The sequence below is a fragment of the Calypte anna genome, chromosome 5A (genome assembly GCF_003957555.1).
Source record: "Calypte anna isolate BGI_N300 chromosome 5A, bCalAnn1_v1.p, whole genome shotgun sequence".
Lineage (NCBI taxonomy): Eukaryota > Metazoa > Chordata > Aves > Apodiformes > Trochilidae > Calypte > Calypte anna.
The window spans coordinates 41,265,525-41,280,032 of record NC_044251.1 but is presented as its reverse complement, the minus strand read 5'-3'; the positions used below and the strand labels follow the sequence as shown (position 1 = coordinate 41,280,032).

The 14,508-nt window shown below is 47.7% G+C and overlaps 1 protein-coding gene across 1 annotated transcript; it reads left to right on the top strand.

Annotated features, from left to right (window-relative positions):
• Positions 1–5,971: 5,971 nt before the first annotated feature.
• TMX1 (thioredoxin related transmembrane protein 1) lies at positions 5,972–12,740 on the top strand. The gene is made up of 8 exons (XM_030452560.1): positions 5,972–6,134; positions 6,263–6,378; positions 7,203–7,248; positions 7,776–7,904; positions 9,102–9,147; positions 9,227–9,328; positions 10,401–10,470; positions 11,038–12,740. Exons 1-8 carry the CDS (start codon positions 5,986–5,988, stop codon positions 11,214–11,216), a joined length of 837 nt encoding a protein of 278 aa, XP_030308420.1. The 5' UTR covers positions 5,972–5,985; the 3' UTR covers positions 11,217–12,740.
• Positions 12,741–14,508: the final 1,768 nt, after the last annotated feature.

Genomic DNA, 14,508 nt, shown 5'->3' with positions numbered 1-14,508 from the left:
TATAAAAACTATTTCAGAACAGTGCACAGAGGAGTTAAAGCAGATGAATAAACATGTTAGACAATATTAATTGTCTGAAACACAATCTGTTTGACTTTTGGTTTATAAAGATCTCTCCACTTTAGTTCCCATGGTAACTGCTGCGCAAAACCCCCCTTTTCCTCATCATCTCCTGAGAGTTTAAAGCAATTTTGTAATCCAATCAAATGTGAAGAGGAGAATTCAGTTTTGCAGTGAGAAAACTGCTGCCTAATGAGCAAACAGTGACTGGGAGAGGCCACATCTACAATTATGACCCTAGAGAGGCACTTAATTACTGAATAATTAGCAGTTACTGGGGTTTCTTAGCACATGGAGGGAAGGCTGATGGGTAGGGGTTGGGAGAAGGGCAATCCTGAGGTTTTTTAAGTCATTTTCCTGAGCCAGGAGCAGCAAACCTCACTGTATTTTCAGGAGCTGGTGTGACCTGCAGTCAGGCATGGGGAGAAGCTGAGAAACTCTTGGCTCACCCTTGAAGCTCTCCAGAAGCCAAACCCATTGCCCAGGGTCTTCTGGAGCCCATGCCAGGACAGCTCAGGTACTGGGGAGAAGGAGGACTTGGCTTTCAGGTTTGTTTTCCAACAGTTTCTCCAAGCACAGTTCCCTGTGGAAGGAGAATTCAAGGAGAATTCTGCTAATCCTCCCCAGCTGTGGAGGCACCAAGCCCCATGGGGTTTTTGGGAAGGCAGTGGCAGCCCTGTGTGGGCTTCAGTTTGAGCAGGTAGGGGTGAATTATTTCTCCTGACATGAAGGATTTCTCTGTAGGAGAAACCCATTGATGCAGGGGTTGTCTTCCTGGAATGTAACACAGAGCTACAGAAAAGGAATTGACTTGAATTCTTCTGACACTGAAGCCCAGAAAACTCTTTCTTCTGAGTGGAATTCTAAATGCCAACTTTCCCAAAAGACCAAAGCCAGAAAAGAGGCAAATAAATCAGGCAGGACCAATTTTTTTCTTTCTACAGCAGTACAAAACAGATCCCATGGCCTGGCTGGGATGTTCAGGGTCTTCTGTCTCACCTTGAGCTTTAGGACAATGACTTCATGTCTCCTGCCTCACATGATGACAAGCAGGAAAGCTCTTTGCATAATCTCTTGGCATGCCATAAATGCAGGCTCTCTAAATGAGGTCAGGGCTCAGCTGCTGCACCTCATCCAGGGACTGCAGAGCTTGGTCTGTGTTTGAACATAATTACCTGGCCAGCACTCTGCTGTCTCCAAGTGGTCCTCCAAAAGGTCAGCCCTGGGCAGGCAGCTCTGCTCCTACTGCTGCTTCATCTGGTTTGTTGTTCAGGATGTGAGCAGGATGTGGAAAGGTACCTAGAAAAAAAAAGAAAAAAGAGAAGAGATGGAGAATTGCAGCTGGTTCAGTTTGATCCCAGTTCAAGTCTAGAGAAATGAACATTCTGGAAAAAAAAAAAAAAAAGAGATGGAGAATTACAGCTGGTTCAATTTGATCCCATTCCAAGTCTAGAGAAATCAACATTCTGGAAAAAAAAATTATGAAAAGGGTGGGTGAATTAATGGGGAATTTTTAAAATGTTTTTGACCATTTACAGAGCTGGTTGAAGTTGGAAAATGTGTTCATCTCTGTGCTTTTAAGTGTGGGGAAAACACTGAGGCATTCAAGCAGCTTGGGGTTTTTTTTTATGTTTGTTTTTCCTTTTCAGCTCAAAAGAAAACCCAAAGGAAGCAGAGACTTTCTACTCCCACTCCTACCTGTGGGGTCTGCTTTTCTGCCATCAGGAGAAGGAGGATTTCTTGATCACAGAGGCGTTTTTTGCTTTATCATCTTTCATCCTCTATCAAAACCAAACAGCTCCGTGGGCAGGAGAACACATCAGCCTTGTTTGTTGGGCTCAGTGCCTCATGCTGAACATCCCCTTGTCTGACAAGGGGTTTTGCCAACTGAAGCTTTCCCTCTGGTTCAGATCCTCATAATTCCCTCTCCCCTCTGTCAAGCAATAATCTGGGCTTGTGCTTCTTGTGCCTCAGTACTGCTCACTCTAAGGGGACAACTCTTTTCATGAAGCTTAGAGACTTGGGGGCTTTTAACCTCAACCTGGTCCAAGATGATGAGCAGGGAAGGGCTGCAGTCTGACCATGAAATCCCCTTTACCTCAGCTCCTGAGAAAAACAACCTAGAAAGACGAGTAGGAGTGTTCCTGGGGAAGGAAAAAGACACAGAAAGGTGAGAGGGTGCTGCTTCCAGCAGGAAGAGCCATGGAACTTCCCTGCGGGTTTTCTTTGCAGCCTTCAGGCTCTTCCCCGCTCAGAAGGAGTCTCAACTCTGCCGCTGTGTGGCAGCCCTGGGAAAGAACATTAAAAAAAAATAATAAAATAAAGCACTAACCAGTGAAAAAAATCATCTCGCCAGTGCAGAGCTCACTGGTACTGCCCCGGTTCTGTGCTGTGGGGTTGGTTTTAGAGCTAGGTATTTCCCCTCTCTGACCTCCAGCACCAGAACTGGGTCAGAGCAGAGCAGGTGGATGGTGTTTTGCAGAAGGAAATAATTTGGGGCTTGCTCAGAGGATGTGGATCAGTGGTGAGGCTCTGGCCACAGGAAGGCTGTGGGCAGCCTGGCTGTGCTCTGTGTTTTCACCTTTTCACCCTCTTTTCCCCTTTGGGTGATGGTGGAATTGGAGGCTGATGGTGGCTCTGAAGTCGGGAGCGGCTGATCCCAGCAGATCCCTGCAGATCCCTGCAGATAAAGAGAGGCTGATCCCAGCAGATAAAGCTCCTCCTTCCTCAAACACTGATGTTCAACACCAGCACAGCACCTCCAGCAGGCAGGGCCAGGCCTTGTGGTTTCTGAGGAGGTGTGGACAAACTCTGCAACAAGAGAGAATACTCAGCACCTGAAGTAAAACTTTATTTAAACGTGTGCTGACCCACAGTTTAACTCCCACCACCCATGCCTGGAAGCCCAAGGATCCCTTCTTAGATTCAAGACTAAGCAGACTCCACAGTGGTCTTGGGAGACTCCTCAAGCTGGCCAAGATCAGTGCCAGGAGGCTCTGCAGCTTTGTGAACATCAAAGTATCTGGTGGTGCTCCCAGGGAGGAGTTTCAAACCTCTGAAGAAACACAAAGGTAAAAAGAGGACTGGGCTGCAGTGACTTCTGGATGAAACCAGTCCTGTCCTTCCACCTCCTGCTCATTTCTGAAGGTGACTCAGGAGTCAGTCATACAGCAAGATTTTTATCTTTTTTTTCCTGCTAATTTCACATCAGCAATAAAAGGGCAGGCACAAAGGAAGGGAAAAGGAGCTGCCCAGAGAGGTGGGAGATGCCTCATCCCTGGAAACATTCCAGGTCAGGTTGAATGGGGCTCTGAGCAACCTGATCTGGTTGGAGATGTCTCACTGGGGGATTTTTCAAGGTCCCTTCCCACTCAAACCATTCTGAGATTCCATGATCAGGAGCTGTGGTCATTTCTGAAGGTCATTCAGAGCCATCTCATGTTTGCTTGGTTATTAAATCTCTTTATTCTATTCTGAGCCTTTAGAAGCTGTGGCAGACATCTCCATCCAGCTTGGGAGGTGAACATTCTGGAGGGAGAATATTTAAAAAGCTATGGCCAAGGCTTTCGTGTCCTCACACGCCTCAAAGCTTCACAGAGAAATGTCAGTGTCATAATAACAGAGATAAAAAGTAATTCACAGTGGTCATTACCCTTAAAATAATGACTGGAGCTGAGTGAGGGAGAAGTGAGGTCATAGTTTTCAGGGTCTTTCCAGCTGGTGTGCCTTTGAAGCTGCTCGTTATTTGCAGTGGATGCCTGCCAGCTCCTTTCTGCTCCAGCCTGGGAGCATGAAATGGTAAAATAATTTCTTTTGCCTCCCAGTTCCATGTGTGCCTCTCCTTCCAGGTGGGACTCATCCCAGAAGAGCTCTCCTGTGGTGCTGCAATTGCTTCTGTTGCTGCCTCTACACCACCCTGGTTTTTCTCTTTTGTTAACCTGGATGAAAACAAATTCACCCTCTGTGCAGTCATCCTTTTGGATGCGCCACAGAAAGGAACATTTAATTATCCTCTTATTCAACATGAGTAAAAGGTTGGATCATGCTTCTAGCCACTTCCCTTGGCAGGAAGATCAGACCTGACCTCAGAGTTACACGTGAGCACAACACATTTGTTTCTGCACTTGTTCTGTAGCCCAATGGCATCCTGGGCTGGCTCAGGAACAGCGTGGCCAGCAGGTCCAGGGAAGGGATTCTGCCCCTGTGCTCAGCCCTGGTGAGGCCACAGCTTGAGTCCTGTGTCCAGTTCTGGGCCCCTCAGCTCAGGAAGGAGATTGAGGTGCTGGAGCAGGTCCAGAGAAGAGCAAGGAGGCTGTGAAGGGATCCAGCAGAATTGCTGTGAGGAAGGGCTGAGGGAGCTGGGGGTGTTGAGGCTGGAGAAGAGGAGGCTCAGGGGAGACCTCATCACTCTCTCCAACTCCCTGAAAGGAGGTTGGAGCCAGGGGGGGGTTGGGCTCTTTTCCCAGGCAACTCTCAGCAAGACAAGAGGGCAGGGTCTCAAGTTGTGCCAGGGGAGGTTTAGGTTGGAGATGAGAAAGAATTTCTTTCTGGAGAGGGTGATCAGGCATTGGAATGGGCTGCCCAGGGAAGTAGTGGATTCTCCGTGTCTGGAGATATTTCCAAAGAGCCTGGATGTGGCACTGAGTGCCATGGGCTGGGAACTGCAGTGGGAGTGGATCAAGGGTTGGACTTGATGATCTCTGAGGTCCCTTCCAACCCAGCCAATTCTAGGATTCTATGATCTTAAACGATCAGGTTGTGTCCTGCTGCCCTGCAGACAGCTCTCCACATCTCCCCTCATCACTGCTGCAGAGCAGAGGTATCCTTGGATCATCAATAACCAATCAAAGACATTCGATTGGGATGAAAACAGAATGGCAGTGGGAATGCTGGGAGTGGTGATTTATTACTGAACGCTGAGTCAATGAATAACAAACTTCATTAAGCCCTCATTAATGCTGCTTCTGCAGAACATACACGTTGTACTATAGAGATGTTGCCAAAATTGGAGTTGGGGGGGGGGGAAATCAACCCCAAAGGGTGATTTATTCTTTTTCCTGCTGTGCCCTAATGGCTGCTCCACCTGCCAAGGCTTTAAGTGGTGGGATGCAAAGTTATGGACCACCCTTGAAAGGTGGAAAAAATGATCCAAGTAAAAAAGAAAAGGGACACAACCACAGCTGCTGCTGGTCAAGGGCTGGAGGAACCTTTGTGGCAGAGGAACTACCTGCATATGGAATAAAACCAGACGTTCCTTCTCTCCTAAAGGTGCTGACTGACTGCAGTGGGATACTGTGGGATTTGCCTGCTCATTACCATTCACCTTTTTTCCCGACTTTTGCTGGAGAACGAAGTGCTCAGGTCCTCAGCTCCTTCCTGACAGAGGTGACTCAGGGGAGAGGGCAGCAGGGCCCGGGGGGATGGGAACCCCTTCTCCCCATCACCTCGTACAGCACTTTCCTCACACAACTCCCACAGAACTCCCTCCCCGGGAGCAAACGGAGCACAAGCCGGGGAACAGCACCGGGTTATATGCGGCTGGCTCCGCCCCGGCCTGGCCCTTCTCCCTCAGGCTGCGGGACGCAAGAATCACACCCCGGGCACGGAGAGCAGGCGGCCTATGCTGAGAGAGTCCTGTGGAGCCGCCCAGGAACAGCGGGGGAGGAACAAACAACAACTTCCCACACACCCCAAGGCAAACCCGGAGCCTCCCGCCCCGCAGCCGCCCTCAGGCCCCTCTGAGGAACGCAGCGGCGGGACCCTCTGAGGCCGTGACGTCATAGAAGGCGGCGCTCCCCATTGGCTGATCTCCGCGCAACCCGGTTTCCTATTGGCTGCGGCGCGCCTTGGTTCCGCCCCTGAGGCGTTCGCTGCTGGGAGGTGGCGGGCGGGGCCTGTGAGGGGCAGGCGGAAGCGGGCGGGAAGATGGCGGCGGCAGCAGCCGCGGTGTGTGGGGTGCGGGCCCTGCTCTGCGTGGCGCTGGTCGGCACGGCGCTGGGCAAACGCAGCCCCGTGAAGGTGCTGTCTGACGGCATGTGGCGGGAGCTGCTTCAGGGAGAGTGGATGGTGGAGTTGTGAGTTGTGGAGGGGCCGGGGGGGGGGGGGGGGGGTGAGGCGGGGTTGAGTTGAGGGGAAGGTTGAGGGGGGGGGGGGGGTGTTGTGTTGTGTTGCTTCGTTCCTGACAGACTTGTGCTCCCCACAGCTATGCCCCTTGGTGTCCCGCCTGCCAGAACCTCCAGCCTGAGTGGGAGAAGTTTGCCGAGTGGGGGGAGGATCTGGAGGTGAACATTGCCAAGGTGGATGTCACGGAGCAGCCGGGTGAGAGTCTGATGGGGGGACATGAGGGGAGCGGGGGGGGTTCGGCCTTCTGGGGGGCTCCAGGAGGTGCAGACTACGTGGGTGATAAAATAACACGGTCAACAGGAGTAATAAAGAGCTGTTTTGTTTTTTCCCCTGATCTCGACCGAAGTGGATGAGCTCAGAGGCCTCTGCAGCCTCAGTGGTGCTGCCTGGTTGCTGTGTATAAGCTAAAGGGTCTGCTGGAATAGATGAAGGAAACAAAGAGGTTTCTCAAGCAAGTGGGTTGGAGGATTTGAAGATATTTCACCTTGTTTTTAAAGCATCATACAGAGAAAGGAAAAAAAAATAGTGTTTTCAGCCTTCCCTGTAGCAGTACCTCCCATTGCTGGAAAAAGGGAGTGCAAGCTGAAGTTCCCTTCTCTTCCTTGGCCTCCTCTATGTGTGGGGTTTCTAAAAGTGACCTGCTCCATGCTGGTACTTTTCTCCAAATCCCTGTAAGAACTTCTGAAGTTTACCTTCTCTGGGATTATTTTCTGCCAGGCCTGGAGGCTACAGACCCTGTGAGGGAGGGAGAGCAGCTCCCCCTGCACAGCTCCAGCCAGAAGAGTCAGGAGGAACAGTTATCCCCAGACATCTTTTTCCCCATGCAGAACGTTTCTCACCTGTTGTGCCAGGTGCCTTTCATCTCCCCTCTGTGTGGTGCTTTGGTGTGCACAAGTTTGTATTTGGTCACAGAGATTGATTCCTGGGAGCAGCTGGTTTTCTTTTGGTGGATGGTAACACTTGTTGCCTTTTTGTTCTTGTGTGCTCTACTTTTTCTGAAAATAATTCTCTCCTTACAGGATTAAGTGGACGATTTATCATCACAGCTCTTCCCACCATCTACCAGTAAGTCTGCAATGCAGCAGGAGTCTTTGGGGGGAGAGAGAACATTTTTTTTCCTTTTTTTTTTTGTTTTTTGAGGGGAAATGAATGAGCTTTACCATGCTCTTTAAGAACATAGTTTACTTTACACAGAGACAGCCACTGTCTTGCTTGCTGTGACCTTACTGGGTGGTTTTTTTTTCTTGTCCCTTCAGGCCTCATTTATTTGTTGCTTTTTTTTCCTGGATGTTTCTGTTTTGCAATCTCTGTAGGCTGAGCTTAATGCAGTCGTGTGGCAAGGGCATTAGGGAGATCATTATCTTTTTCCTATGGAATAGCAAGCTAAAGGCTGGCCAAGATACAGATGGAGTCAGGGCTCTTAGAAGAGCCAAGGGTCTTGGAAGACATTTCAGGGCCAGGATCATCTTAAGCAAAGTAAAAAAAAAAAAAAATAAATTAAGAAGATAGGGAAGGTGATGGGAGGAAAGCTGGTGGGTGGAAACAAATGCTGCATGCTTGGACTCTCTGAAATAAAGGACTTTGTTTTACAGCTGTAAAGATGGAGAGTTCAGGAGGTACCAGGGTGCAAGGACAAAAGCTGATTTCATCAATTTCATCAGTGAGAAGGAATGGAAATCCATTGAACCTGTTTCATCTTGGTTTGGTCCTTCCTCTTTCCTGTAAGTTTGGGTGTCTTGTTTTGTAGGCACACTCTGAGGATGTGTGTGGCTCTGCCACCTCTGTGTGCAAGCTTGACTTTGAGGCTGCAAAGAGTTGTAGGTGGGTGCAGGGTTTCCCTAAAGTCTTGCAGGGTGATAACACCTGGAAGTTGTGCTGATTCTTCACCTTCTGTGGTTACAGAGCAGAAAGAAAGAAGCTGTGCCTGGCTCACTGCCAGGAAATTGGCAATAAAAAGTGGAAAATAATGTAGCATTGCTTTCTGGTTTGTGGCTTTTCAGTGCTTTTGGGTGGTGCTGGGTGTGCTGTGTGGTGGTTTCAGAGTGGTTTAGAAGCTGTGTGTGATAAAGCTTGTCTGGGCTATCACTGATTGAGGCAAATGAGTCCAATTTCATGATTTTCCTTCTTTTTGTCTGAGCAGTGAGGGCTGAAAACTCCTCTGTGCTTCCTGCACTGTGGTGTAGCAGTGTTCAGGTTATGAAGTGTTCTCTTGGGCTGAAACTGGAGAGTTTTGGGGGCTCTTTTGGGAGGCTCAGCATTGTTACTTTGTTCACTGGCAGTGCTATTAAACTGTTCACACTCTCTGATTAGTTTTCCACACAGTATTAGCCCCCACCCAGAAATATGTGAATCAGGGTGACTGTTTGAGGATTAAGAAGTCTTCTAGCAGGAATTTGCAGGACCAGCTCCAATTTTTGTCCACTTTTATCTAAAATGCAGCTAAACTGAAGTGCCTGAAGATCCCTCAGTTCCTGTATAACCTGATATTTTTTTAACTAGGGTTTTTTTTTTTGTGTGTGTTAAGATGTCCAAATGTTTAATTGTTAATGTCTTGAGAGTAGAGTTCCAGCTGGCTTCTCATAAACTGTGGCTCCAAATATAACCTAGAACATAAACAAAAGTGACTGAAATTCAAATGCCAGCAGGACAAGGTTGAGGAATTTGTGAATTTATGGTTAATCCATGTGTGGAACAGGATAGAGACTCTGGCTGGGGGTGAAAGTGGCTTTGTGGGGGGAATGAGAGGTTATTGAACTAAAAGAAAAGGCAGAAGAAGAAAACCAAAGTAGTTCAAAGGGAAACCAGGGGCAGAAAGTTGTTCAGCAAAGGGCTAAATATTGATTGGTCAGGCAAATCAGAAGATAGAGGCATGTGACTGCCTTGAAGATGTTTCCAGTCACTGTTTTCTTTTGTTTCAGGATGAGCAGCACCTCAGCTTTGTTTCAGCTGTCAATGTGGATCAGGGTATGTGTTGCAATTATTTTATCTCAACAGAAGTGATATTCAGCTGGCCCTGAGCTGACTCTCATGTCTTTTATTCCAGCACTGCCATGGGTACTTAACAGAACACGTTGGGATTCCTGTCTGGGGCTCATATGCTGTTTTTGCCTTGGCAACTCTCTTCTCAGGACTGATACTGGGACTTGTAAGTGAAAAACTGAACCAGATTGGTTGGTGGCTGCTCTGCCTGATGCTGATGTCTTCTTGGCCTCATAGGACAAGTTGCTCTCTGAGTACCCAGCCCCCTGAGCTGGAAAACAGCAGAATGAAGCCCCCATCATTCAAGGGAAGGGGTTAGTGAGCTGCTGCACCACTTAGGCACACAGGGGCTGAGGGAGCTGATCCTGGAGCAGAGGAGGCTGAGGGGAGACCTTCTGGCTCTCTGCAACCCCCTGAGAGGAGGTTGGAGCCAGGGGGGGTCGGGCTCTGCTCCCAAGGAACAAGGGATGGGAGAAGAGGAAAGAGCCTCAAGTTGTGGCAGGGGAGGTTTAGTTGGACCTGGGGAAGAATTTCTCCCTGGCAAGGGTTGTCAGGGCCTGGCCCAGGCTGCCCAGGGCAGGGCTGGAGTCCCCATCATCCCTGGAGGGGTTTCAGAGCCCTGGAGATGTGGGGATGAGGGACATGGGGCAGGGGTGGCCTTGGCACTGCTGGGTTATGGTTGGACCTGATGATTTTAAAGATCTTTCCCAACCAAAATAATTTATGGATTCTCTAAGTTTTTCTCACAACCCCTTGGGACACACCAGGCTGCTTCACCTCTGGGGATGCTGAGTGGGAAGCAGCTCTGGAACCAGACATCCCCCTGAGGTCCCCAGCCCTCCCTGCCTGTGCAGAGGACACCCCAACCAAACCCACCCAACCCCAACCCACCCAACCAAACCCACCCAACAACTCTGTTTGCCCAGGAGCACTGAAAGGGCACTGAGAGGCAGAAGCTCCAGATCTCTGGTCTCCTTTCCTGTTATCCCATGTGGGAGCAGAGCCATGGGGCACAGCACAAGGCAGGAAGGAACAAGGAGCTGCTGGATGTGGTTTAACACCAGGTCCTGCAGGAAAGAGCACTGTTTGCCCAGGAGCACTGAAAGGGCACTGAAAAAGCCACTAAAAGCTGGGTGAACAGCACTTCACCTTCAAGGTCTTGATTTCAACCCAAATGATTCTGTGGCTCTAAGGTGCAGGATGTCTGGAGGTTTAAACTTGTCTGTCTTTGCTTTCAGATCATGGTGTTCTTAGCAGACTGCATCTGTCCATCCAAAAGGCACAGAGCTCCACAGTACCCACATTCAAGTAAGGCTGCTGCATGCTCCTGATGTAGTGAAGCTCTTTGGTAAATGTGATTAAATAAAGATGAGACCTGGGGTGTAGCTTTACTTCTGATCAGTGCTCTGCTCTTCCTGCAGCTGTTTGCCCTGAGGGCTGATACGGATTTGTATTTAGCTAAAACTAAACTAGTTTACAGATTGATTTATTTTTTTTAGGAGGTAGACAACTGTCTTTAAAGCATTCTCATAACTGCAAGATACAATACTCTGTATGTGCAGAGAGATGGAAGTTTTGAGTAGAGCTCTCAAGAGTTGCTAAGCTGGGGTTTGCTTTGGTTTTAGGGGCAAAATAAGGATCTAAAAGTGAATCTGCATTTTTGAGGATAGTAAATGATTCAGTTTGGGGGTCAGTCTCAGGAATTTTTCAAGGTAATCTTGAAAAGTTAGAGAAGAACATTAAGATGCTGGTTTCTGGTTTAAAGTGGATTAAATTAATTAAAATCCTGTGCTGGGCTGTGGTGTTTAACAACTGAATTTCACCTTGTAATGGTTATTTGTGGGTTTATACATGTGTTCTTTTTTTTCCCTGCAGGAAAGCTAGCTCCAGAGTCAGCTCAGCTGCTGAAAAAGCTGGATGAGGAGCAGGAGGCAGATGAGGAGGACATCTCAGATGATGAAACAGAGAGTCAAGAGGTGCCTGACAAAGACTCCTCACCCCACACCGTCAGGCAGCGCCCTGTCCACCCTGCTGCTGCAGTGGACAAATCTTAGTGGGAGTTGCCTGCAGGGTGAGTGGTGGAGTCACCACCTCCAAAAGAAGATGATAAATGTCAGAACCTGCAGCTTGGAGAGAAGGATGACTCCTGTCCTGGTAACACTGATGCATTTCATCAATTCAGAAAAAAACAAAACAAAGCAAAAGAATGCCTGGTTGGCATCAGGTATTTGAAACTAAAACATCCTTGTTGAAAACAGCTGAAACTTCTGTCAGTGAGTGGAGAAGGGCCAAGAAATAATTTATGTAGCTTCTTGAATGACTTGTTCCAGAGGGATTATTTTTTTTAAATAGAAAATAAATCAGTGTGCTTGTGTTAGGGAACATTAGCAAGGAGTGTGCACTCTGCTGTTGGCTGTTAAAGCAGCCAGGAAGGTTTCTCAGCATAAATCTAGTTTTGCTCTGAAGAAATGCTGAGGGCAAAAGTTCCTTTCAATTATGTGACATATTCCAGGCTTTTTTCTGTGACAAAAAACTGCTTTCTGCCATGACAGTGAGTGCTACAACCCCCACCCCCCTCTGTCTTTCTCCTTCTAAAGAGATAAAAGTTCTTGTCTTCATTTAGAGGAACAGAAGTTGACCTCTGAACAAAATCTGGGGAGCTGCTCTCAGCCATCCTCCCAGGTGGGAATTCCCACAAGCTGTGTGGTGTGGATTCCCTGGCTGACCCAGAAACCTGCTCTTGGCATTGATTTCTTGTAGAAAAGGCTGCAAAAAGCCATAGGAGCTTCTCAGTGAAGTAATTCTCTAGAAAAAAAAGCAGCACCTGTAGTCTTGTTTTGTCTCAGTGACTCAGATTGGGAATAGTTTACATGCAGGGTCCTCTGCTGAGTACAAATCCTCCCTGTTCCTCTTGCTGGCTGGCAGGAGGACTCTGCTTCTTTTTAATACATTACCCCTGATTTCTGCTTAATTCTTTTAAAAAAAAAAGACAAACAACACCCACCCTTTAGTCCACTGTTTTCTCTGTGTTTTTTGTTTTCACTCTGTGTAAAAAATAAAATGCCCAGGTGCAGGGGGCCAGTGGTACCTTGTGTGGCTTGCAAGGAGTTTTCCATAGTCTTGTAGGGAATTCCCAAAGTCTTGGCAAGGGAAGGGTTAGCCTCATGCTGAGCACACTTAGGTTTTTGGACAAGCCTTTTCTTGCTGGGGTGTTTTGGTTGGTTTTCTTTCCAGTCCTGCTTTGGTTTGAAGTTGTTTGCAGCACTGGCAGGTGATAAATCCTGTCCAATAGGAGCATGAGGAGTGAACAGAAAGCTAGGGAAGCTCTTGGTGTTTGGCTGGAGCCAGACTTTCCTCCTGATTGTTGTGGGGACAGAGCATTAGATAAGGAGCTCAGAATTAACTTGGGATGAGAGGGAAATATTGGAGGGGGAAATACTCAGAATTCTTGCAGGCCCAATCAGCTTGTGAAAGAACACACCATGTTCTGTCTCAGTCTTGAATACTTCTTTTTAAGTTGTGTTTTAAGTGTGTGATTTTCATAGATTTTTATTCATCCTCTGTGCTATGAATGGGGGGGGGGGGGGGGAAAAAGTGATTCAGATACCAGATATCTGAGTGTGAATCTTCTGGGATGTTCTCAGCTGAGTGAGTTGTGTGAGATGTCCTGGAACTTCTTCCTTTGTTGACTTTTTTGTTCTGAACTTTGGTGCTCTGGAATGACTTTACCATGTCAGTGCTGGGTTTTATGTTAGGAAGCTAAAAACCAAGGCTTGAAAGGATCCTTTTGGTTAAAACCTGGGTTAAATTCCTGTCATTTTTCAATACCACACTTCCCTGGTGTTAAAGTGAAGACCACTGTGTGCCAGAAATGCCCTTAATGTGTTGGGCTTGTGGAATTGCCTTAAATTCTCTATGATTTTGATCTTAGCCTTTGCCACTGGTAAAATAAAGCAATAAATGGGTGAGGTACTGAGGAGGAGGAGGAGTGGTAGCACTGTCTGTGAGGAACCAGGGGTTTGGAGAGGGCTTGGGAAGACAGGGGGCTGAAATGCTGGTGTTAGGGAAAACTCCTGAGTTGTTCTAAAAGCTGAACTACATGGGCTAACTCCACTTGCATTGTATTTAAAAGCAGCTGCTGCAAATGCAGGTTTTTCTAATTTTTCAGCTCCTTTAAAACTGTGCAAAAATAGAATCTACTGCTGACTTTGGGCTAACTTTTCATTTTAAGAGAACAAGCAACTTTTCCAACTTTTTTTCCCTCGCTGTATTTTTACACTCCTGGTTTCACAAGAACTTCTAGCACTACTTTACCTTGCCTTTGCCTTCTGCCCTCCCTTGTTTTTCTTCCTGCCTCCCTGCCTTAGGTAAGTAACCAAACTCCAAAACTGCCTTGGAGTCCTGGTGGCCAGTTTAACTTCTGCAAGTTGGTCTGGTTCTCCACAGGCAGCCTGTGTTTGCTGATACTGTAAACCAGATTGTTCATATTTTAAATAATGTTATGGTTTTGTCCTGTGAATATTTAAGTTTCTTGATTATTGTTTTTCTGTTTTTGTTTTTAATCTCTTGTTCCAAAGATGTTTACTGGGGCTGAGTGAAGGTTGCAGTGTGTGCAGGAGCCTGTCCTTTGTGTTTATTGTTGTTGCTTGAGTATCAGTTTTGTACAAGCCAGGCTGCCCTTTCCATATCATCACCTTGACCAAGCATGTCCAGTTTCATTCCAGGAGAATTAATTAACTGTAAAAATACTTTTTTTAATGTTTCAGAGAGTCTTCAAGTAAAAAAAATAACCCAGCTTTGGATGCCTGTGTTTTTGTCCTTTTTTTTTTTTTTTTTTTTTTTTTTTTTAAAAAAAAAAACTTTGTCTTCCTGTTTAGGATTAAACCAAAGCAAATTCCCATCAGCAAATTCACAGATGACACCAAGCTGGGGGGAGTGTGGATCAGCTGGAAGGCAGGAGGGCTCTGCAGAGGGACCTGGACAGACTGGAGAGTTGGGATGATCCCAAGGGGATGAGGTTCAACACGGCCAAGTGCCAGGTCCTGCACTTTGGCCACAGCAACCCCATGGGGAGCTCCAGGCTGGGCACAGAGTGGCAGAAAGGGACCTGGGAGTCTGGATTGCCAGGAAGCTGAACATGAGCCAGCAGTGTGCCCAGGTGGCCAAGAAGGCCAATGGCATCCTGGGCTGGCTCAGGAACAGCGTGGCCAGCAGGTCCAGGGAAGGGATTCTGCCCCTGTGCTCAGCACTGGTGAGGCCACAGCTTGAGTCCTGTGTCCAGTTCTGGGCCCCTCAGCTCAGGAAGGAGATTGAGGTGCTGGAGCAGGTGCTGGAGAAGAGCAAGGA

Coding starts and splice junctions, on each gene's coding strand:
- TMX1 (XM_030452560.1), top strand. CDS start 5,986: ATGGCGGCGGCAGCAGCCGCGGTGTGTGGGGTGCGGGCCCTGCTCTGC. Junction 6,135..6,262: donor GGAGAGTGGATGGTGGAGTT/GTGAGTTGTGGA, acceptor TGCTCCCCACAG/CTATGCCCCTTGGTGTCCCG. Junction 7,249..7,775: donor GCTCTTCCCACCATCTACCA/GTAAGTCTGCAA, acceptor TTTGTTTTACAG/CTGTAAAGATGGAGAGTTCA.